The sequence below is a fragment of the Trachemys scripta genome, chromosome 1 (genome assembly GCF_013100865.1).
Source record: "Trachemys scripta elegans isolate TJP31775 chromosome 1, CAS_Tse_1.0, whole genome shotgun sequence".
NCBI classification, from domain to species: Eukaryota; Metazoa; Chordata; order Testudines; family Emydidae; genus Trachemys; species Trachemys scripta.
The window spans coordinates 218,513,272-218,535,869 of NC_048298.1; the positions used below are offsets into that span (position 1 = coordinate 218,513,272).

At 43.3% G+C, this 22,598-nt stretch overlaps 1 protein-coding gene across 2 annotated transcripts in view; it reads left to right on the plus strand.

Moving 5' to 3' along the window:
• The window catches only part of ANOS1 (anosmin 1), a 182,228-nt gene that overhangs the window by 27,640 nt on the left and 131,990 nt on the right, over nt 1-22,598 (plus strand). For both annotated transcript variants that reach the window (XM_034757339.1, XM_034757345.1), the window contains exon 2: nt 6,055-6,102. In XM_034757339.1, the coding sequence (XP_034613230.1) occupies nt 6,055-6,102 (48 nt within the window). The remainder of the gene's footprint in view (nt 1-6,054; nt 6,103-22,598) is intronic.

Consider the following 22,598-nt stretch of genomic DNA (forward strand, 5'->3'; position numbering starts at 1 on the left):
AGAAGCTAACACTGTGTATATCCCTGCATTCAGTTAGGAGAGAAGCCCAGGTTGTTCACCCACTCCCTCCTTGCCATCTCCAAATGTGCAATGCTGGATCCTACCCCCTCCCTTTCTCTCCAGTCAAGTAGTTCCTGCAGGATTGGCGTCTGTAGGGGAGGCATACCACAGAGGCAAAACTCTCCACCTCTGCAGTGACAAACTCCCTTCCATATGTATGTGGAAGGGAACATGGGGCCCTAAGCAGGACTCCAGGATCTGGCCTTGTGGGTTTGGGTTTATTACATGACTTACTTAATTCAAAGTCAGCTCTTGTCATCATTTGTTTCATCCATGTCATTGTATCAACTGAAAAGATTAAGTGATTTTCACTTTCAAAGAGGAAAGTGTTCATGAATCGTCAACAACATGCAGCTCCTCATTGATTTTCAGCTTAGTAGTAAGTACAATCATGTTTTACTGTATTTTGCCCCACTTAACTTAAAAACCTACTCGATTGCCCCCACATGACCTGCCCAAGAACATTTTGTGAAAATGGGAGTTTGATATGGATCAGTAGTTAGCAAATTTGTTAGGCTATGTCTACACAGCAATAAAACATTCATGGCTGGTCCATGTCAACTGATATGGGCTTATAAGGCTGCAAAATTATGGTGTAGATGTTCAGGCTCGGGATGGAGCCTGAACTCTGGGATCCTGTGAGGGAGGAGGCTCTACTCACAGCCTGAACATCTACACTGCAATTTTTCAGCCTCATAGCTCAAGTCCAGCGAGCCTGAGTCAGCTGACAGAGGCCAGCCCAGGGTGTTTAATTGCTGTGAAGACATTCCCTTAGTGTCAAGAGAGAGTTTCTTGAACAGATGTCTTGCAGAAGCTTCTTTAATCTGGCATCCTGTGATTCTCCACAAAAAAACACTGAAAACCTCAATAAAAGGCAGGTCCACTAGTTGCTTACTGATCATCAGTGGCCAGGAAGGACGTGTGTCCTTAGTGGAGAAACTAGACACTGTACAGGCAAGGACATGCCCTTACACTGGGTTGGAGAAGGATAAAGAGCTCTTCTGGGCTTGTGTTGCACTAACAAGGCACACCTGCAATGGTAAAAGAGAGGGTAAACAACAGACAGTGGGACCTGGAGGGGCCTAGGGAGCCCTGCCCTTCCCCACAAATGGTGGAGAATGTGGGCAAACTATGCCTGCTACAAAGGGTTTTTTAAAAAAAGCCTTAGAGAGGATAGAGTCCAGCTGCTGTGCTCAAGATGGAATCGGAGTGGTGGTATAAGTGGGTGGCAGAGACACCACGAGATATTAACCGCCCAAGGGACTAACTTCACTTCCCAACTGATGAAGGAATTATTCTTCCTTCTGAAGGTCAAGTCCCTGAAAACCTTGGAATACCAACCACAGATTGACGGTTTAGTAGAGCAGTTTAATAACACCCTGAAAGGAAAGTTAAAATGCTTTGTCAATGACAACCCTAAGCAGTTGGACTGGCTACTTCCACTAGTCCTTTTTGCCATTGGGGAGATCCCACAAACCTCTACAGGGCTCTTCTTATTTGAGTTGCTGTATGTCTGCCAACTGTGAGGCATTTTGGACTTGCTACGAGAAAGGTGGGAAGAGCAAGATGTTAGTGCCTTACGTATGACCCAATATATCTGAATTAAGGGAGAAAATTAGAAACATAGGGATGTTCACCAGGGAGAATTTGAGGAAGGCAGCAACCCTAAAAAGATCCACTGGGATGGGAAGTTCAAGGAAGTGTTCAGGGAACTGAAAACATGGCTATGCCAGGCAACCGGGATCTTCAAGCCTGATTTTTCCTGGAAATTCATACTACATACAGATGCTTTGAATATCAGTCTCAGCACTGTTCTCTCACAGGACTTTGGAGGAGAAGAACACCCAGTCCTATACCTAAGTAGGAAGCTATTCCCTAGATAAGTCATACTCATTTATTGAAAAGGAGGCATCAACGATCAAATGGGTGGTAGATGCCTTCAGGTTTTACCTGTTGTGTAGCCACTTTTCCCTAATCACTGATCTGAATCCACCCGTACGCTGGATTCAGACCATGAGGGACAAGAACCCTCTTTTAATGAGATAGTATCTTGCATTACAACCCTATAGTTTCTGAGTAGAATACCAGACCACACTAATGCTGATTTCTTGTCACAAGAGATCGGGGATGGAGTCAACCGCCCCTTCCCTGTGAACGGCCATCCCATCATGAGGGGAGGGGTATGTGAAGGGACACGCCCTCACACTGGGCAGGGGGAGGCTAATGAGCTATTCTGAGCCTGTGATGTGCTAATAAGGTGCATGTGCAAGGTTTGTTGAACCTGGAGGAGGAGGAGCCTAAAAGGGGAAACTTACCACAGGCCTGTATTAAACACAGATAACTAACTCCTTCCCTATGCAATTTGAATCCCAGTTTCTGCAAATTAGAGAAAGTTAAACGGATGTGGAGAATGCTATTCCCTGTTCAAATGGATTTATTTCCATATTCCTGAAGATGGATTGCCTGTCATTTTTGGTTAGGTAAAAAGGAATCCCCAAGACCCTATAAGAAATTCTCATTAATGTATTTATGCTGTGTATATAGATATACATGCAAACACCATAAACACAGTTAATTAGTAAGTGAGTGAGTGGTGGGAGAGTGTTATATCAGTTAGGAGAAAGTGCTGTTTCACAGCATATAATGTTTAGGCTGCAGAGATTGCTGACAGGTTTAATGAAAAATGTTGGGAATAAGATGCCTGTATGAGCTGCATTTGTAGTGTTGTAAACTCATGCCATCCCCTTAATGTTTGCCTTAGCAGCAGCTATTGGTCTGTCTACTCAGTAGCTCTGTTTCATGCAGGTGACAGGTTGTCATATGAAGGACTTATTTCTACACTTCTCTCTTCATTTATGGGGCTTTCATTTTTGACAGAAGAAGCTTTTGAAGAATAGGAGTTTCAATCAAAAGTGAATCAAAGATTGAAGAAAGGAACAGACTTTCAAAAATGATAATAGGGACATAAGGATTGTCATAACAGATCAGACAAGTGGTTCATTTAGCCCAGCCTCTTATCTCTAGCAGTGTCAGGTATCAGATACTTCAAAAGAAGGTTCAAGAAACCTCATAATGGAAAATTATGGAATAAGATGCCAATGAGGGAAGTTATTTTTGTCATGGCTTGCCTCCATACCTGGCAGTTTCCAGTTGCTTTGGAGTGATATTGTGATAATACTTATTAAAAGTACTTTCCTGTTCCAGGCCATGGATATAAACAAGGTTCTTGAACCTTTCAGTGTTTTGCATGCTTACAAGTCCTCTGATCCGGCAAGGTGCTAAGAACTTTCTGTACACTGCTGGATTCCCTCTGTTTCCGTTTACTATGGAGTGGAAGGCACAGAACCCCTGTGCCTTGCATCTTGCAGGATCATGCCCAATGATGTTACTGGCTGGGCAACTTGATAGTGCAGTGTGCATGCACACCTGTCAGAAGCAAAGCATCTAAATACCTTTGTCAGTTTCTTTATAAATATTTGTTTTTCATGTTTTCATCAAAAGCTTGAATTATGTACTTGTAATATTTCCAAGGCAAATGGCTTTGTCATCTTTCACTTTCTAATCACTTGCATTTGAATTTTTGGTTCATTTGTTTTAAAATTCAGAAGGAAATTCTCAAAGGCAATCTGGTCTTAAGTTTACAGGTCAAGTACACTTCTTGAATGTAAATGCTATTTGTATTAGTCATTTGCAAAGGGAAAGGAATCAGGGTTTAGAATGTTAGTTTCCATATTGTTCAAGTAAAGCATTGAAAATTTGCTCTTTCACCTTATAAAATACAGTGTAACATTCAGTACATATTAGTTTGTATGCAGCTGACTCTGCTAAGTGATGGTTTTATGTGGCTCTGAACTTAGAATTTTTTTTTTAATTGAACACATACTAGTTTACAGTAGGAAAATGCAAATGTTTGTAGCTGTAAAACATTAAAAAGAAGGAAAGCCATCCATCTGGATATTTGTTGAGGTATTGTTCCAAGTACCAGATATAATTAAAAAACAAGAATGCTTTTTTTGTTTCAGTAGAAGGGGCTGCCTGACTAGGAAATAAAACAATAAATTGCTACTAATCTGTTATTGCAATCATTGCTTTTTCTATTACTTTTTTAAGTGAAGAAGTAAGAAAATGAAAGTAGCATGTAAAATATTGCTTTAACATTTCCACTGACTAGATTTGAAAAGGGAATCAATACATTCTAGAGCAACATTGAGGATAATACTAAAGCATTCCCACTTGTGTGTGTTCTTTATAGAGATCCTAAAGTTTTATTTCAACTATTTATATCTTTGTAAGGGGTTGTGCATGACTTCTGTTTTTATATTTATATTTAATTATTCTTGTGTCTATAAACATTGTAGCTAGTAAAATTCTAAAATAATCACAGCTAAATATGAGATTGTATATATGAAGCAGTGGTTTTATAGTAGATAATTGTGAAGATGAAAAGGCAAATGCACATAAAATATTGAAATCAAATTATATGAATCAAGAACCTTTTAAGACTGCTACTAAAATGAGCTTTGGATAAGTGGAGTACCAGTTGCTCATCTTTATATATCTCATCTTCTTAGATATTCTAACAAATAGCTGTGATGCTAAAAACATCTATTCTGCCATATAAAAATAAACAAAACTAAAATTCATTACTGGAACTAAGTAGAATTTCCTGACCTACAGATGCAGGTCCTCTCTTCTACCATATTCATCTCCAACAAGCATGTACATAATTTTAATTGCATTAATTGAGCTTGTAAAGTAGAAGTGTAATTCTTGTTAATTCAGTGTTTTAAATATCTGTCCCTGTACTTCATAATGGGCTGATCCAAAGCCCGTAGAAATCAATGGACACACTTAACGTGACTTCAGTGGGCTTTGGATCAGGTCCAATATGCAGGTCCAAATTCAGAAAGGGTATGTACTGCGTCCTACCACCATCCTCTCTCTATTTTAATCACAGAAATGTGGAAATCAATGTTTATAATTCAAGTCCTACCAAGCAAAGTGCTTAAGCATGTGCTTAGCTTTAAACATGCAAGTTGTCCTGTTGATGTCTGAGACTATTCATGTGTTTAAAACAACAAGGAGTCTGGTGGCACCTTAAAGACTAACAGATTTATTTGGGCATAAGCTTTCGTGAGTAAAAACCTCACTTCTTCGGAACAGTCTTTAAGGTGCCACCAGACTCCTTGTTGTTTTTGTAGATACAGACTAACACGGCTACCCCCTGATACTTGACATCATGTGTTTAAAGTTAACCACGTGTTTTAAATGCTTTTGCTATATCAAGGCCTTCGTGTCTGCTTTAAGGGGAAAAAATGGACAAAATGATTTTCTTTCCTGTGCTTTTATCCACAGACCCCACTATACAGAGTAGGTGAAAAATAATAGATGAGATTTTGGAATTTTAGGTAAACTTGCAACCCAGGGGAGGAAGGACGATAGTGGTTTTAATCCACCTTTGCATCTTATTAATCCTGAGCTACTTTGGGGGCTGTAGAGACCCTTGTTGTAACTTAGATGCCCTAAGAGCTTGTCAGAGTTACACCAGCCTCCCTCGTCAGCTGGAGCACTGCCTAGAATCTCCACAGTGCTGCCTGATGTGCTCTGACACATTCCTCCTGTTCTCAGTTCTGCCCCTCAGCATGCCTCTACAATCAGTGCTGGGTGGGGGGATCCTCAGAAGGCAGCCTTATGGCTGGGTTCCTCTGTGCCTATGCTGGGGGGAACTCTCTCCCAGTTGTAACCAGGGCTTTTAAGGGACCTTTATGCCATGCTAGGCCTTTTACCCAATGTAAAGGGCCAAGGCAGGAATGAGGACCTCACCCAATAACAACTAAACAATTGTCAGGATTGTTACTGGGCTTGTGTTGTAACATCAGTTTCCAAACAGAATTAGAAGAGACGTTCAGCCTAAAAACTGATGGCATGATCTGGGCAATTTTTAATGACATATTTAATATTAATATATATATATATATATTTTTTCTTTTGCAGAACAATGGCTCCCTTGTTTGGTGCCAGAATCATAAACAGTGTTCAAAGGTACGTGCTTCTTTAACTACCCAGGAGCTTTCACTCTGGTTTTTGGAAATTAAACTTGTCTTTGACTTTAAGAAACTTGTCTTCCGAAGGAGCTGATAAAGATTTTTTCTGAAAAACGCTCGCTATGATAAAACATAATCCTGTGATCTTTATAGTCAGGTAAAGCACCCAGAGAGCCATATCCTCTGCTGGTGGAAATGGGAATAGGCCTATAGCAGAGGTGGGCAAACTACGGCCCGTGGGCCACATCCGGCCCGCGGGACCCTCCTGCCTGGCCTCTGAGCTCCTGGCCCAGGAGGCTAGCCCCCGGCCCCTCCCCTGCTGTTCCCCCTCCTCCGCAGCCTCAGCTCAGCTCACTGCGCCACCAGCCACCAGTGTTCCAGGCAGTACAGTAAGAGGGCAGGAGAGTTTGGGGTGGTGATCAGGAGGCGGGGGTGTGGATAGGGGTTGGGGCGGTCAGAGGGCGGGGAACAGGTGGGTTGAATGGGGGTAGAGGTCCTGGGGGGGCAGTCAGGAAGGAGGGGGGGTTGGATGGGGTGCCGGGGGGCAGTTAGGGGAGGAGGGCCTGGGGGCGGTCAGGGGACAGAGAGCAGAGGGTGGTGGATGGGGCAGGAGTCCTGGGGGGGGCCCTCAGGGGACAGGGAATGGGGGGGGTTGGATGGGGTAGGAGTCCCAGGGGGGGCTGTCACGGGGTGAGAAGCAGGGTGGGTCGCATAGAGGTCGGGGGCTGGGCCACACCTGGCTGTTTGGGGAGACACAGCCTCCCCTAACCGACCCTCCATACAATTTTGAAAACCCTATGTGGCCCTCAGGCCAAAAAGTTTGTCCGCCCCTGGCCTATAGCAATCTGGAATTATGCCAGTGTACACCGACTGAAAATCTGACCCATAATTTCTGTTTGACACAATGTTTTAGAGAAGTGAGTGAAGCAGCCAATCTTGTTAAAGCGTACGTCCAATAACTCTGAAATACTCCAACATTAGACATTTTGTTCAGTTGTATGCTTAATATACAGCATAGGACTGAATTTCTTTGACAAAATTCTTTCACAAATCCCAGTGGCTCTACTGTTACCCTTTCTCAAACTGACTCTTTGACCCCAAAAGCTTCGGGGGTAAGTGAGCTGATAACCAACTGATTTTGCTGGACAAGAATTTTGCTAGGTTGCCTGGAGAGAAGCAACAATGCTTCAGCAGAGTTAGAGGGTTAAAGTGGAACTGCAGGGTCTAGTCACTGACTGCTCTTTTCGTAAACGCACAATGTTAGATGCATCCATTTCCTGCCTTAGTAATTCACCTGAAAACTGTGAAGAATGGGCAATTAGGAAACTGTGGAAAAAAGGCTACAGACCCTAAATCTCCATGATGAAGTAGGCCTACAATAATTTAGGCATTGAATCATGTAGTGATCTATATTCACTGTTTATTCCCTGATAGATTTACTATAAATGGGGTCAAAACCCAGTAGCATTATAATGGAATAGATCACTTACTAAAGAGGTGCATTGTTTAGTTGACATAGTGTACTCTGTTTTATGAAATCCAGACTTCCCATATGCAAAAAGGGGGGTGGGATAGCTCAGTGGTTTGAGCATTGGCCTGCTAAACCCAGGGTTGTGAATTTAATCCTTGAGGGGGCCACTTAGGGATCTGGGGCAAAATCAGTACATGGTCCTGCTAGTGAAGGCAGGGGGCTAGAGTCAATGACCTTTCAAGGTCCCTTCCAGTTCTAGGAGATAGGATATCTCCATTAATTTATTTATTTAGGTTTGTGCATTACTGTTTTAATGTAATCTGCTTAAATGCTGATGCTAATATTAGCTCTAGCATATGGTGATCCTTGGTATATATTGTATCAACATCTCCACAGTAAGAATTTTAGATCATGTAGGGTCTAATCCAGCTCCCTTTGAAGACAATGACATTTTTCCAATTGATGATACTTATTGAGTATGCTATTGCATGAAAATCAAAATACAACATAGAAAGATTATTAGTCTTATCAATGATAAAAATGCTATATTTGTAAGTTACATTGGCTGCACATGAACAGTAGCATGTTGGGATCAGAAGAAAGAGTGAAAAATATTCCTACTAGCTCTTCTCAATTTCAATACTCAGGCATCCTGAATTCTCAAGGAAACAGGTTCTACTTGTTACACTGTTACAGAGAAACCTCACCACCCATAAAAGAGGTTCATTCAGAGTATGTGATACATCATAATTAAATCACCTCCTTAAGAATATGCAGGGACTTTCACATCCTTTCAATGATCTTGATGTCGCTTTCCCTTTTTATTATTGAGGCTGATACTGTACCTCTGCTAATCTCTGAAAGAAACTCACTGAATGGCTTTTGTCTGCATGAAAAAAGAAGGAAACAAACAAAAATGTGGCCCAACTTCTAAAGCAGGGCAGAGGTTAAATGAACATCCATTTGAGTCAGTGCCAAGTGCATAGCAGCCATACAACATATATCTTATCTAGCATGAATTTGAGGGCAACCTTTAGATTGAATTACTGTCTTGAAAGGAATGAAAGACTGAATGTTTCAAGTTAAGATTTTTTTTTTAAACTGAAAACATGGCTATTATTCACATCTTGTATTGCTGAATGCTTAGAGTGCACATGATAGCTTGTCTTATCATTCCCTAGTAGGAAGGAGGGTAACATAAATATTTTGCATAACAACAATAGGTTTGGCAATTATAAGGAAAAGAAATAAATATGTATTAGACTGTATTCTTAGTGGTGCTGAGTCCATGGGAAATGTGATTTCCCAGAAGGTTTTTGCAGCAGGATTTACCCCATCATATTTTGCAATTTATAATTAAATAGGTGGGTTGCATAAAAGCTGAGATTTCAAAGCAGTGTGGGGGATTTTGCCAGACATCTTCTCTCCATATTCCCTCCACTGCTCTGGTCATCTCAACCAAACGGTGTAAAATGAAGACAATTTTTTAACATTTCAGAACAAATTTTTAAAAGGGCACCACCCAACTTTCACAGTGAGCCTTTAGTTTTGTTCCCACAGTCCTTACGGGCACAGTTTTGTGGAGCAAATAACTATAGGCACAAGCAATGGCAATAGATGTTACCTTTTACCTTGTTAGCAAGTGCGCTCAGATAGTTACACATTAAAATGACATAATTTGCCACCACATCTATTTGCATCTCATATATGACAGAGAAGTTTGTCAAGAAATCATGTCAGTAGCACATGGCATCTCTCCGAGAGATTGTGTGGTTAATTCATTGATTTATTTTTACATTCCATTATTTAAATTAGTGAAGTTTTTTTAAATCAAATCTGTAGACAATTTTACAGAAAAAGGAAATTGGGTAGTAAAAACAACAGATTTGAAAGGCCTTGGCATGATCAGGCACGTCCCTTGTGTTTTGTACTTGTGCATTCCTTACCGCCTAGATGTTTTACATCAAATATTTAACTTACGATTTCCTAACTATTTAAAATCCATTACGTAGGATGAGAAAAGTAAGAGATAGAAGAGAACAATTAGGTCTTCCACTTTGTCTCCCCGTCAGGATTGTTCCCCTATCTTATATTTTTCTAGAGTTTTCTTCATTGTAGGGACAGATCATTCTCTCCTGTGGTAAAACTTACATGTGGGAGCTTTGGAGAAGAAAATGTCTCTCCCACAAATCATTCTATTGGGGGGGAACTTAAGTTTTCTCCTCATTGAAAAGGCCATGGATCCCTGTTTTAGCCTCTGGTTGGCCTAGGATTGGTCCCCATGCTTCTTCTGAATTCCTCCTAGTAGTAGCGTGGCACAGCTGAAGATTGAGTCCATAAACCTTCTACATCATTTTGTGTATATGTAGTATCTAAATAAAAATTCAGCTTATTGCCATTCTAAGGAAATATTGTGTACACCTTTAATGCTGCTGTTTTTCTTTTTAAGGAAGCTCTTTATTAAGTTCAACACAGTAATTAATAAAATACAATGGAAATTCATGTTGTTGATCTCAGTAACTCTGAAGTTACAGCAAGATATTATACCAATATCCTCTAATACCAAGGTGTGGGATAGTCTTGGTGGCTTGAAAACAGGAAATGTAAATTGAATATACCTGAGAACCATTATTTTTTTCCAAAGAGATGCAAATGTAATGAACAAAATTGATTACAGTTCTCACAGGACCAACTATAGACCAGTTATCCCAGTCTCAAATGACCATTTATTTTTTGTTATTTTAATGGAACAGGTCACAAAAGCGTGATTATGAATGGCAAGATATGTACCACTGGTTTCGTATGTATGATTTCAGCTAATAAGATATCTCCAGTGACCCATTGCACAAGATAAAACTGAAGAGCACATTTGAAGACACTCTTCTACTTGAATATTAATAGATGGGCAATTTCAAAACTGTTAGTGGCCTTTTATAATCATTAAGACAATCCCCATAACTACGAAGGGGCTCTTTAAATAAATTACTGTTATTCATTGAACACATCCACTGCCAGCATGGACTCCAGCGTCTTCATTTTGGACTCTTGCATCTGCACAGATGTCCATGGAAGTCAGAGGGACTCCATGGGGTGTTGGGGACTGTCCATATGGATCTCATTGCAGACCTGAGACAGTAACTGGTAACATGTCTGATGATAGAAACTGTAGGCCTGAACATTCTCTCACTGAAGTCAATGGGAGTTTTTTCACTGACTTCCGTGGGAGAAGGATTGGGATCTGTTTATTGTTTTAATTTCCTGTTATCATTTCTATTTAATTTTCCACATTTTTTGTTTTCTTTGTTAGAAAATATTCCCTATATATTATTGTTTGGTAATTTTGCTTTTCCTTTTTCCTACATTTCTCTTTCCTGTCTCTCTTAATCTTGCCACTTTCTGTTTATGGAAAGACAGTTGTTAAATGGTAAAGCAGTCACATACATACAAAGACTTCAGAGTCCATATATCAGGTGAGTTTACTGGCTTGAAAGTCCCTCTGGAATACATCCCCAGCTTGGATGGGTCATTCAGTCCTTTGTTCAGAGCTTCAGTTTGTGGAGAAGTTACTCCAGAGGTAGGAAGCAGGATTGGAGATAAACTAGAGATGGTGCAGCTGCCCTTTATATTCCTTTTGCAATGTGGCTTATACTTCCTGTGTTCCAAAAACAAGCTTTACAGCACATGGCGTGGAAAGGCCTTAGAGTTCTGTCCGTAAGCATACCCCATGCCTTGCTGACTAATAAGATGTATCCCCTAGTTCCTTTCAATGGGTTCGTTGTGCAGTTGATGACCCTTCGTGGGCCATCGAACAGGCTAGGCAGTGCTGATGCCATTCTGTCTGGGGGTGTCATCTAGAAACACAGCACAAGTTTGGAAATACAGATATACCCTACATATCTGTAATTCATAATACAAAGGAGATACAAACATATAAACAAGATTATTATACTTGGCAAATTGTAACATTTTTGCAGATACCTTACACGGCATATCTGTCACGATTCATCATAATTTTAAAGTATTGATATCTATAATATCATAAAGTGTTTTGCATGTACCATACAGAGTCACACTGGCCACCAAGGTGTCAGAGAGAAAGAAAGTCAGAGAGGAGTCTTGGCAGTTTGTAACTACCAGAATGTCACTACCAGGACACAGGCAGTCTTATCTAGCAGTCAGAGTAGGAGTTTAGAGCCCTGCCAGGTCAGATACTAGGAGATCAGAGTCTGAGATATGCCAGAGGGCAGACCAAGAATCAGGTGTCACGAGGCAGGCAGAGGAAGGTTACCAGGAGATCAGAGTCAGGCAGTAGGAGCAGGTAGTGCAAGGGAAACAGTACTAAACTGGGATAACCCAGTTTAATGGACAACTTCCTGTTCTTGTGCTTGGTTTAAATAAAAGAAGGAAACCAATCTGGACCCCCAGTATTCTGCCAATCAGATCCCTGGACTGGAGTCCTCTGTCAGAGTTCAGCTTCCAGTTCAGGTAATTGTTAGCAGATCACTGGGTGACAGGTTGGTAGAGCCCTGCACGGATACAAAATTTGTGTCCGCATCCAACCCGTGATCCACCAAAATGGTCCATGGATTAAAAGCGGATATCTGTGGATTTGCAGTGTTCTACAGGTTGGAACTTATTGGCTCATAAGAGACAGGTGGACTGACATTTGAGACCTGCAGTCCCTGACATGAGGCAAGAGGTCAAGACAGAATTCAACACAGCTGGAAACAGATGAGGCCATTCAGGTTGTGTCCACCAGAGAGAACAGATGGAATATGGAAGCTGTGGATGATATCTCTCAAGATCCAACTCATCCTATGGATGGGAGCTGGGCCCAACCTTTAAGAAAATCCAGCTTACCCACAAAGAGACCTCCAATTATTCAAGGAAGACAGTTGATCCTTATTGGGGATTCGATACTCAAAAGAATGAAAGGAACATTCTGCCAGAAACTAGCAGGCAATGGGAGCCAAAACATGAGACATCACTCTAAGGTTGGTTAAGCTTCTGGAGCTGTTGGGAAAGGATCCATTGGTGGTGGTTCATGCTGGCACTAATGACACTACATTGCAGTATAGCTCCCAGATAATAAAGACTTTAGGGAACTCAGAAGCATGCAAAAGAAGAATGTCCAAGTGATCTTCTCAAGATACTTCCTGTCCCATAAGTGAAGGAAGGCAGAAGATTCTGCAAATGAACCATGGATGAGGTAAGTGGTAGAAGGTTTTAATTTTGTGGGACATTGGTCCACCTTCTGTGGGGAGAGAGAGCTGTACAGTTTGCATGGCCTCCACCACAGTAGAAAGGGAACCGGTCTCCTCGGGGACATGCTGGGTAGAGTAGTCAGGAGAATGTTAAACTAGTAGCAAAGGGGAAGATAAAAAGCGGGATGATATGAGCACTCATTTAGCATAAAATCGAGATGTTGAGAATAAAATGTATTCAGGAAACCAAAGGATGTGAAGAGAAGAAATTCTTTAATTACCTATACACCAAGGCTAGGAGTCTGAGTAACAAACTGGAAGAATTGGAATTGCTCTTTTATGACTACAGATTTGATCTAGTTGGTATTACTGAAACTTGGTGGTATGATTCATATGATTGGAATGTTAAAAATCAATGGTTATAACCTATTTGAAGGATTGGGCTGGCAAAAGGAGAGGGGTAGTGGCACTCTTTGTAAAAAATGGCATTACCTGTTTCCAAGTCACTGAAAACTCGGACGAAAATTATCTTGAATGCTTGTTGATCAATGTCCTAGCAGATAAAGCACAAGATGGGATATTAATAGGTGTCAGTTACAGATCACCAAGTTACAGTAGGGAACAGGATGACTTGTTCTTTATGCACCTACCTATATTGCATAGGGAAAAAAGCTGCATAATCATAGGGGACTTCAATTTGAGTGACATACATTAACGGTCTTATGCCGCCAGTATGAAAACATCCTCAGAATTTCTTAATATTATAGATGACAAATTCCTAACTCAAAAAGTGTTGCATCCAACATGGAGGAATTCTATATTGGACCACCCTATCTTGACAAAGTTGACAGGAATTGGTCACAAAACTAAAAATTAATGGTATCTTAGGCACAAGTGATCATGACTTGATCACAATTATAATGTGCAAACAGAATGAAGTCCAAACCAATAAAAAAAACAACAACTTGGTGCTTCAGTCTAGTAGGAAAGGGTATAACATGACCCAATGTCTGGATGTTAACGCTAGACTAATTCAGTCTGGAAATAGGGCATACATTTTTAAAGTGAGAGTAATTAACCATTGGAACAATTTAACAAGGGTGAGGTGGATTCTCCATCACTGACAATTTTTAAATCAAAATTGGATGTTTTTCTAAAAGATCTGCTCTAGGAATTATTTTGGGGAAGTTCTATGGCCTATGTTATACAGGAGGTCAGACTAGATGATCACAATGTTCTCTTCTCGCATTGGAATCTATGAATCTAAACTTGTGCTCTCCTAGACAAAGCTGTGAAAGTAATCAGAATAGTTTGGCTCCGGGTAAGTGATCCACTTTGATAACCAAAGTAAAAGTAAAAATTTTCCAGTGAGAACTGGGATTTTTTTGTGCAACGAAAGGGCATAAAATTGTAATTCCATCCTGGGATATTTTTGACACGAGCATGTCAGTATGAATGGTAAATACACATCCAATGATTATTCAAGAGACAGCCTATAGTAGGCTAAATATGGGTACGTCTACACTGCAAAAAACAAAACAAAAAACATGGAGTCTCAGAGCCCAGGTCAACTGACTCGAGCTTGTGGGGCTTGTGCTATGGGGCTAAAAATTGAAGTATAGTCATTCCCACTTGGGCTGAAGCCCAGGCTCTGAGACACATCCCCTCAGAGTGGGGGTTGAGAAAAGTGAGTTGGGCCGGGCTTTCCCCTGACCGACATCCCTCAGCTGGAGCCATCCCACTCTGAGAAAACAGCCTTCTGCTGCCAACTAATATTGTCATTCCTATAACTCAAGTAGTATCAGTTTGATCAGGGTTAAAAGCCTGCTGATGACACATGATATGGGAACTGTTATAGCTGCATATAATATAAATTGTACATACACACAGAGAGGGGAAATTAAAATAACCTGATTTAGATTGCAAAATCAAGCATTTGAAAGTTAGGAAATGCCATGGGATCCCTGCCTCATTCATTCTTCTTCTTTATTATGGCTTCAAAGCAGCAATGTTAGATGTCCAAGTCTAGGCTGGGGGATCCAGTTGATTGCTTCAGGTGACATGGAGTGGATGGCAGAGATACCACTGGGCTATAATTATTTAGGACATTGATTGATGAGGAGTATAAAAATATTGCTAGAGCACACAGGGGCCAATCAGAAAGGCCAAGGCACAATTGGAGTTGCAGCTAGCAAGGGATGTGAAGGGTAACAAGAAGGGTTTCTACAGGTATGTTAGCAACAAGAAGGTGGTCAGGGAAAGTGTGGGACCCTTACTGAATGTGAGAGGCAATATAGTGACAGATGATGTGGAAAAAGCTGAAGTACTCAATTCTTTTTTTGCCTCGTCTTCACAGACAAGGTCAGCTCCCAGACTTCTGCACTTGGCACACAGTATGGGGAGGAGGTGAGCAGCCATCAGTGGCGAAAGAACAGGTTAAGGACTATTTAGAAAAGCTGGACATGCACAAGTCCATGGGTCCAGATCTAATGCATCCAAGGTGCTGAGGGAATTGGGTGATGTGATTATACAAATTTGTGGTGATTGGGGAGGTCCCAGATGATTGGGAAAAAGGCAAATATAGTGCCTATATTTAAAAAAGGGAAGAAAGAGAACCCAGGGAACTACAGACCGGTCAGCCTCAAAGAATCCATTTTGAAGCACTTGGAGGAGAGGAAGGTGATCAGGAACAGTCAACATGGATTCACCAAGGGGAAGTCATGCCTGACCAACCTGATTGCCTTCTATGATGAGATAACTGGCTCTGTGAATATGCAGAAAGTGGTGGATGTGATATATCTTGACTTTAGCAAAGCTTTTGATACAGTCTCCCACAGTATTCTTGCTAGCAAGTTAAAGAAGTATGAATTGGATGAATGGACTATAAGACGGCTCAATGTCTAGTTGGCAGTGAAGTGCCCCAGGGGTCCATCTTGGGGCCGGTTTTGTTCAACATCCTTATTAATGATCTGGATGATGGGATGGATTGCACCCTCAGCAAGTTTGCAGATGACACTAAGATGGGGGGAGAGGCAGACACGTTGGAGGGTAGCGATAGGGTCCAGAGTGATCTAGACAAATTGGAAGATTGGGCCAAAACAAATCTGATGAGATTCAACAAGGACAAGTGCAGAGTGCTGCACTTAGGAAGGAAGAATCCCATGCACTGCTACAGGCTGGGGACTCACTGGCTAAGCAGCAGTTCTGTAGAAAAGGACCTGGGGAATTACAGTGGACAAGAAGCTGGATATGAGTCAGCAGTGTGCCCTCGTTGCCAAGAAGGCCAATGGCATATTGGGCTGTATTAGTAGGATCATTGCCAGCAGACCGAGGGAAGTGATTCGGCACTGGTGAGGCCACACTTGGAATATTGTGTCCAGTTTTGGTCCCCCCACTACAGAAGGGATGTGGACAAATTGGAGAGAGTCCAGCAGAGGGCAATGAAAATGATTAGGGGGCTGGGGCACATGACTTACGAGGAGAGGCTGAGGAAACTGGGCCTATTTAGTCAGCAGAAGAGAAGAGTGAGGGGGAATTTGATAGCAGCCTTCAACTACCTGAATGGGGGTTCCAAAGAGGATGGAGCTAGGCTGTTCTCAGTGGTGGCAGATGATAGAACAAGGAGCAATGGTCTTAAGTTGCAGTGGGGAGGTCTAGGTTGGATATTAGGAAACACTATTTTGCTAGGAGGGAGGTGAAGCACTGGAATGGGTTACCTAGGGAGGTGGTGGAATCTCCATCCTTAGAGGTTTTTAAGGCCTTGTTTGACAAAGCCCTGGCTGGGATGATTGAGTTGGTGTTGGTCCTGCTTTGAGCAGGGGATTGGTCTAGATGACCTCCTGAGGTCTCTTCCAACTCTAATCTTCTATGATTCTATTATAGTTTGAAGTCCATTTCTACAGTCACAAATAAGATTGTGTCTCAGTCCCCATTTATGGAGAAGGTAGAAGCATTTGCCATGTAATATGTGGATGTAGTTCAAAGTGGATCATATTTTCCATGGAAGTAAAAAGCCATTGGATTCTTTGGTTGGTTCCTTGATGAGGTGTTTATCTGGGACACTGGCATCCTTCTACCTTGCTCACCATTAATCTCTAGGGGGAAAAAATCCTGAGTCTTTGAGCTCTTGCACTAAAAGCAAAAAAGGTTCTCTGGATTGAGTTGGAATCTTGGTATATTATTTAGGTCTTTGTGTATTGGAAGATCCTTGTTACCTAAAATATGATAGAACTCCTGAAGAATTCTTATGTGACAGTAACTTGGGTTGGGTGGATATGTACCAATATTGGAAGACATGGTTGTGACACTGATTTTATTGTGCCCGTAATAATCTGCATGAAGGTGTTAAATTGAGACTCAACAAGTGATGTGTGTGAGCTATGTGCCTGAATGGATGAGCAATATTCTGCACCAGAGTAGACAAGGGCCAGTGAAGCAGAAGTAAAGCATTTGCATCTGTTCCCCAGATTGTCCTTGCCAGTTTCTGTATGAGATTTACACACATCTTTATTTTGTCTTGAATATTTTTAAGATGCTAGTGGTATGTGAGGTTTTCATTTAACATCAATCCAGGATATATCAGGGTGGGATTGTATCTTATCTGTTGGTCAAAGAAATTCCTGTGTAGTTTTGCCCTACAAAGTGTTTAGATGAGATGATGATATGACAGTTTTAGTGGGGTTTGGTTTTAGCCGCTAATATAAGAAATATTCTTCCATGATTTTATGATCCTTAGCTGGGATTTGCTCTGTGGTCGGTAAATCCCATGCCAGTGTGGTCAAAGCATCATCATCTGTATAGGCAAATTTCCATAATGATTTTGGGGAAGGCTGCTGGTGAAAATATTAAACAGGATCATGCTAAGACTGATCCCTATGGTCGGTCATCATTAATAGCATATGGCCTGCTGACTGGGTCACCAAGGAAAACATGAAACCTGTGATTGGTCAGAATGTATCGGTAGAATGTTATTGTTGCATTGCATGGGATAATTTTGCTGGCTTTTAGGAGGAGGCCATTGCTCCATATGGTAGATAAGTCTAAGAAAGCTGCCCCTGGCTTGAGTTTTCTTTGGAATCCCACTTCAGTGTCTGTTCTTAAGGCTAATACTTGGTCAGTACAGCTGTGGCCTGGTCGGAAATCCGCTTGTTCATTTGGTAACTTTGTGACAAGCAGCCTAATTCTTGCTAGTAATTTCTCCTTGAGCTTGTATAATGTGCAGAGGAGTAATACAGGCCAGTACAATGAGAAATTGTCAATGTCAATGACCATAGCCTTATGCCAGATCCTCAGGACAAGCCCTAAGGAATGGATATCGGAGAACAGTGCTGCGAACCATTCCTGTCCCTTGGCTCTGAGGTTTTTCAGAAATTCCACGAAGACACCTTCAGGCACTGCAGCTTTCCTGGCTTTGGTGAGTGAGGGCCTTATTTACCTCCTCAACATCAGGGTACTGATAGAGGGGAGGAGGCAGGCAGTGAGGTCTCTGCGCACTTTGCGCTATAGACTTGTCCCCTGATGGTTTTGAATTCATAAGGAGCATTCTGCCTGTCACAATTATAGATTCCTGGGGGTAGGGGGATGGAGGGTGTCTACAGTTTTAGCTCCTAGCAGTGCCTCTTTTCTCCCCCATTTTAGTACATTTTGAGACTTTCTGCCATATTTCATATATTTATTAACTGCATATTTAACGTCTGCTGTTTACTCATTTTTTTTGTTGGTGGTGGTACCTGATGTTTGTATATTTCTGTCTACTGTGATTTAGACATTGCTGGCTAACGAAAACAACAGGGCACTGTGTTAAAAGTCATTATATCTTTCTTAATAAGTTTAGCAATCTTATATTTTCCCCCTCTTAGCATGACCCTCAAAGCATCATGGGGAAGACTGGCTTAAAGGCAACACCTTATCAATATTCTGTGAGTTGCTTTTCATATTTCTATTTGAAGTGTTGATCTCAGTTGTGGATTCTGCAGTCCTTTTGTCAGCAGAATTCCCACTATCAGTGGAAATTTTACATACAGAGTCCTCAGTAGAAGTCTGCAGCACAGAGAGAAGGATGTTGCCCAGTTACAGTAATCAGTGTATGCATGTTTTTCTTAAGCTATTCTTTTCCATCTTCACTTGTAATTCCCCAGTGTTTTTGACAGTGGAAAATAATATGCTTGATTTTTTCTTTGAATAGCTGCTGTCATCTGGCAATTTCATTATACAGATCCACAAGAGGAAATACAGGTTGCTTAACGGGTGTGGGAGGAAAAGAGAAAATATTCTCCTCCATTTTATGACTGAAATCTACGATACATATGAACCCATTGCCTAGAAGTGAGGCGTAATTTTTCTTGCAAATGCCACTTCTGATCTATTGCACACAAATTAAGTACCCAATTCTGCCATATTTATTTATGTTGATTAGTACCTTACTCCATGTGTAGGCCCACTGAACATAAAGGGCTAAATTCTGATACCTTACTTTTGTTGTCTAGTACCCTCCTGAACAAATAGTCCTATTGAAGTAAATTGAACTATTTGTGTCATTCGGTGTAAGCCAGGTTATCAGAATCTGACCAAATGAGGCTAGTTGTGGAGGAAGAATTACTCAACATGAATAAGGGTGATAGTATCAGGCCTGAAGTGGCTTTATTTGCACACAGGACAAGATTCTGCTTTAATTTGCTTGGAATACCTGCAATGATTCCCCATCTGCTCTCACATCTAATTTAAACTTAGAAGTTCTACATAACTCTCTCCTTTCAGACTCCTCACATTGTTCCCGTCTCCTTTGCTCTGCCAGTGCTCCCTGTTCATTTGTCTGTTGCTCACCCAATCACATCCCTGCCTTCTACTTATATATGCCCCTTATGCATATTATTGCCTCCCTCTGCTCATCCACATAAACCCCTATATAAACCCCCTTAACAGCCCACTTCTGCTGTGCTGCTTACAAAAAATCAAATTGAATTGTATATACATTGTGTATAATTTGCCTATTTCAGAGTAGCAACCGTGTTAGTCTGCATCCACAAAAAGAACAGGAGTACTTGTGGCACCTTAGAGACTAACAAATTTATTTGAGTATAAGCTTCTGTGGGCTACAGCCCATTTAATCAGATGCATAGAATGGAGCATATAGTAAGAAGAACATAGGCGTGCGCATGGGGTGTGCCGGGTGTGCCTGGACACACCCTAATGAAGGGCAGGCAGAGCTGTGGAGGGGCAGGGCTGCATGCTCCCACAGGGCAGCGTGTATGGCTCTGCGCTGAGCCAGACGCTGCTAGGAGCCTCCCTCATGGTTGGAGGGATGGAAGGGGCGGGGAGCAGTCGGGGGACAGGGAGAAGGGCGGGTTGGGCTGGGGGGTGAGGTGCTCTCACCTCGGGGGCTGCTCCCCCCACCCTGGCATCCCTGCGTGCTGGGGAGAGTCTCGGCAGAGGTAGAGCAGCTCCTCACGCTGCCTCCCTCCCCCCTCCCAGCACTGACCCAGTTCCCAGCCCATTGGCCAGGAACCCCAGCCAATGGCAGCTGTGGAGGGGCGGTGCCAGAGCTGCCTGACCGCGCCTCCCCAGCAGGGAGGGGGAAGGAGCTGCAGGCAGAGAGAGCCTCAGGATATTAGTGTCAGACACAGACAGTGGGGGGCATTGTTGGGCAGACAAACAGTTGGAGCCGGGTACAGGAGAAAGGAGCAGCGATGGGCACCAAGGGGCTGGCATAAAATATACAGTACAGAGGGGGCTTCCGGGGGGCGGGAGTATAGCAACACTCCCTTCCCCTACAGACCAGAAATGGGCTGCAGCTGGCTCTGTCCATCACTCCCCCACCACCCCACAGAGACCCACACAACCCTCTGCCCCCCTGGAAGATCCCCACCAGCCCCTGTGCCCCCATCACCCCTCTCCAGAGAGCCCCCAGTTTGTGCCTCCAGAGGCAGCTCCCCTCCCCCCTGCCTCCTCTGCTCCTGAGCTCGGTACAATTGTCCCCTTTGCCTTCCCCCTCCCGCCCCTAGCTCATTGGCCCGGAGACTCCCAGACTGTTGGCCTCCAAGGCCAATGGGAGCTGCACCTGAGGCAGGGTGCCTGCTTGCAGATGCAGACCTGCCCTCCTGTGCCTCCACAGCAAGGGGAAGGAGAGCCACAGGAGAGCAAACCCCGGTCACCATCATCACAGGCACAGCAATTCCCTGGATATTTAATTTCACTGAGGCAAGTAATTTAATCTACTCTTCCTTTCCAGACAGTTTTTGGCTTTTCCTGTAAGAAATCTTACAATTTCTTTGCAAATAAGTCCAGTTATAGTTTTTCACCTGAGAAGTATATGTTCTGGTTGTTGATAAGCTCATTTATTTTGTTAACTCAGTCAGTTTCATAGGGAATTTTAAGTCTCTTGAATTGTAACTGTTTTTTTTTCCATTGGTCCAAAAACACATGGAAGATGTGCAGATTTTTATTTCTGTGGGCCAAACCATGTAGAAATGCAAATGCCAGAGTTAGAAAAGCTCTGCAAGGGTATGGATCCCTCAGGAAATTGTCCTTGAGTCATTCATTCTTCTGGGCATTCCATTCTATTGTTCCCTCTTACAGTGATAGAGATCAGTGTCTCCACCCACAGGGGAGATGCAGAAGACTGGGCCAACCCTGCAGCCACTCTGCCTCTACCTCTACCCTTTTTCTCTGTCTGCTCCCTCTACCAGCCCCTTTGGTCTCCCTGGGATTCCCTCTACCATTACATCCTCTGTGTCTTCTTTCTCTGGAGCTTCTCATGAAGTAAAATTGTCATTACAGGTTCTTATCTCTGTAATGTATTTCATTTTGATGTATTTATTAAGGGTTAATTAATGCACTATGGGAGTCCCCCTCCACTCCACGGGCTCCCAGCATTACTCAGGGGCAGGGGTTTGGGGGAAGGGGTGGAGTGGGGTATGCTGGGGCTGGCTTGCTCGCTGGTGCCAGGCTCCCCACTAAGCCCCCAGGCAGCTCTGGACTCTGTGTCTCCCTGAAGCACAAGGCCCCCCAAAGCATGGGGTCCAGGGCGGTTGCCCAGATCTGTCCTATGGGACAGCTGTGCTTGGGCACCACCAAAAATCATACAAACCTGCCTCCCCTAGTTGGATAGGGGGTGGGGTTCTCGGGTGATGGTTAGGGGCAGGGATCTCTGGAGGGGGCGGTCAGGGAGCGGGGGGGTTGGATGGGGCATGGGAGTCCCGGAGTCTGTCTGGGGGTGGGGGGTGATAGGGGTCAGGGCTGTCAGGGGACAAGGAGCAAGGAGGGTCCTGAGGGGGCAATTAGGATGGGGGGGTGTCTTTGGAGGCGGTAGTCAGGGGACAAGGAGCTGGTGGGGGTTGGATGAGTCAGGAGTTCTGGGGAGCTGTCAGGAGGCAGGGGTGTGGAGAGGGGTTAGGGGAGGCAGGGAGCAGGGGGGGGTTGTATGGGTTGGGAGTTCTGGGGGTCCTGTCAGGGGGCGGGGAGCGGTTGGATAGGCATGGGAGTCCCGGGGGTCTGTCTGGGGGTGGGGGTGTGGATAAGGTTCGGGGCAGTCAGGGGACAGGTAGGTGGTAGAGTCTTAGGAGGGGGCAGTTAGGGGACAAGGAGCAGGAAGGCTTAGATGGGGGTGGGGTCCTAGGGGGCAGGTAGGGGCAGGGGTCCCAGGAGGGGGTAGTCAGGGACAAGGAGCAGGGGGGGTTGGGGGTTCTGAGGGGGGAAGTCGGGGTGGGAAGTAGGAGAGAATGGATGGAGGCAGGGTGGGGGTGGGGCTAGGTCATGGCAGGGGCGGGGCTAGGGCGGGGCTCCCTGGGTGCACACCCTAATGAAATGGGCTGCGCACACCTA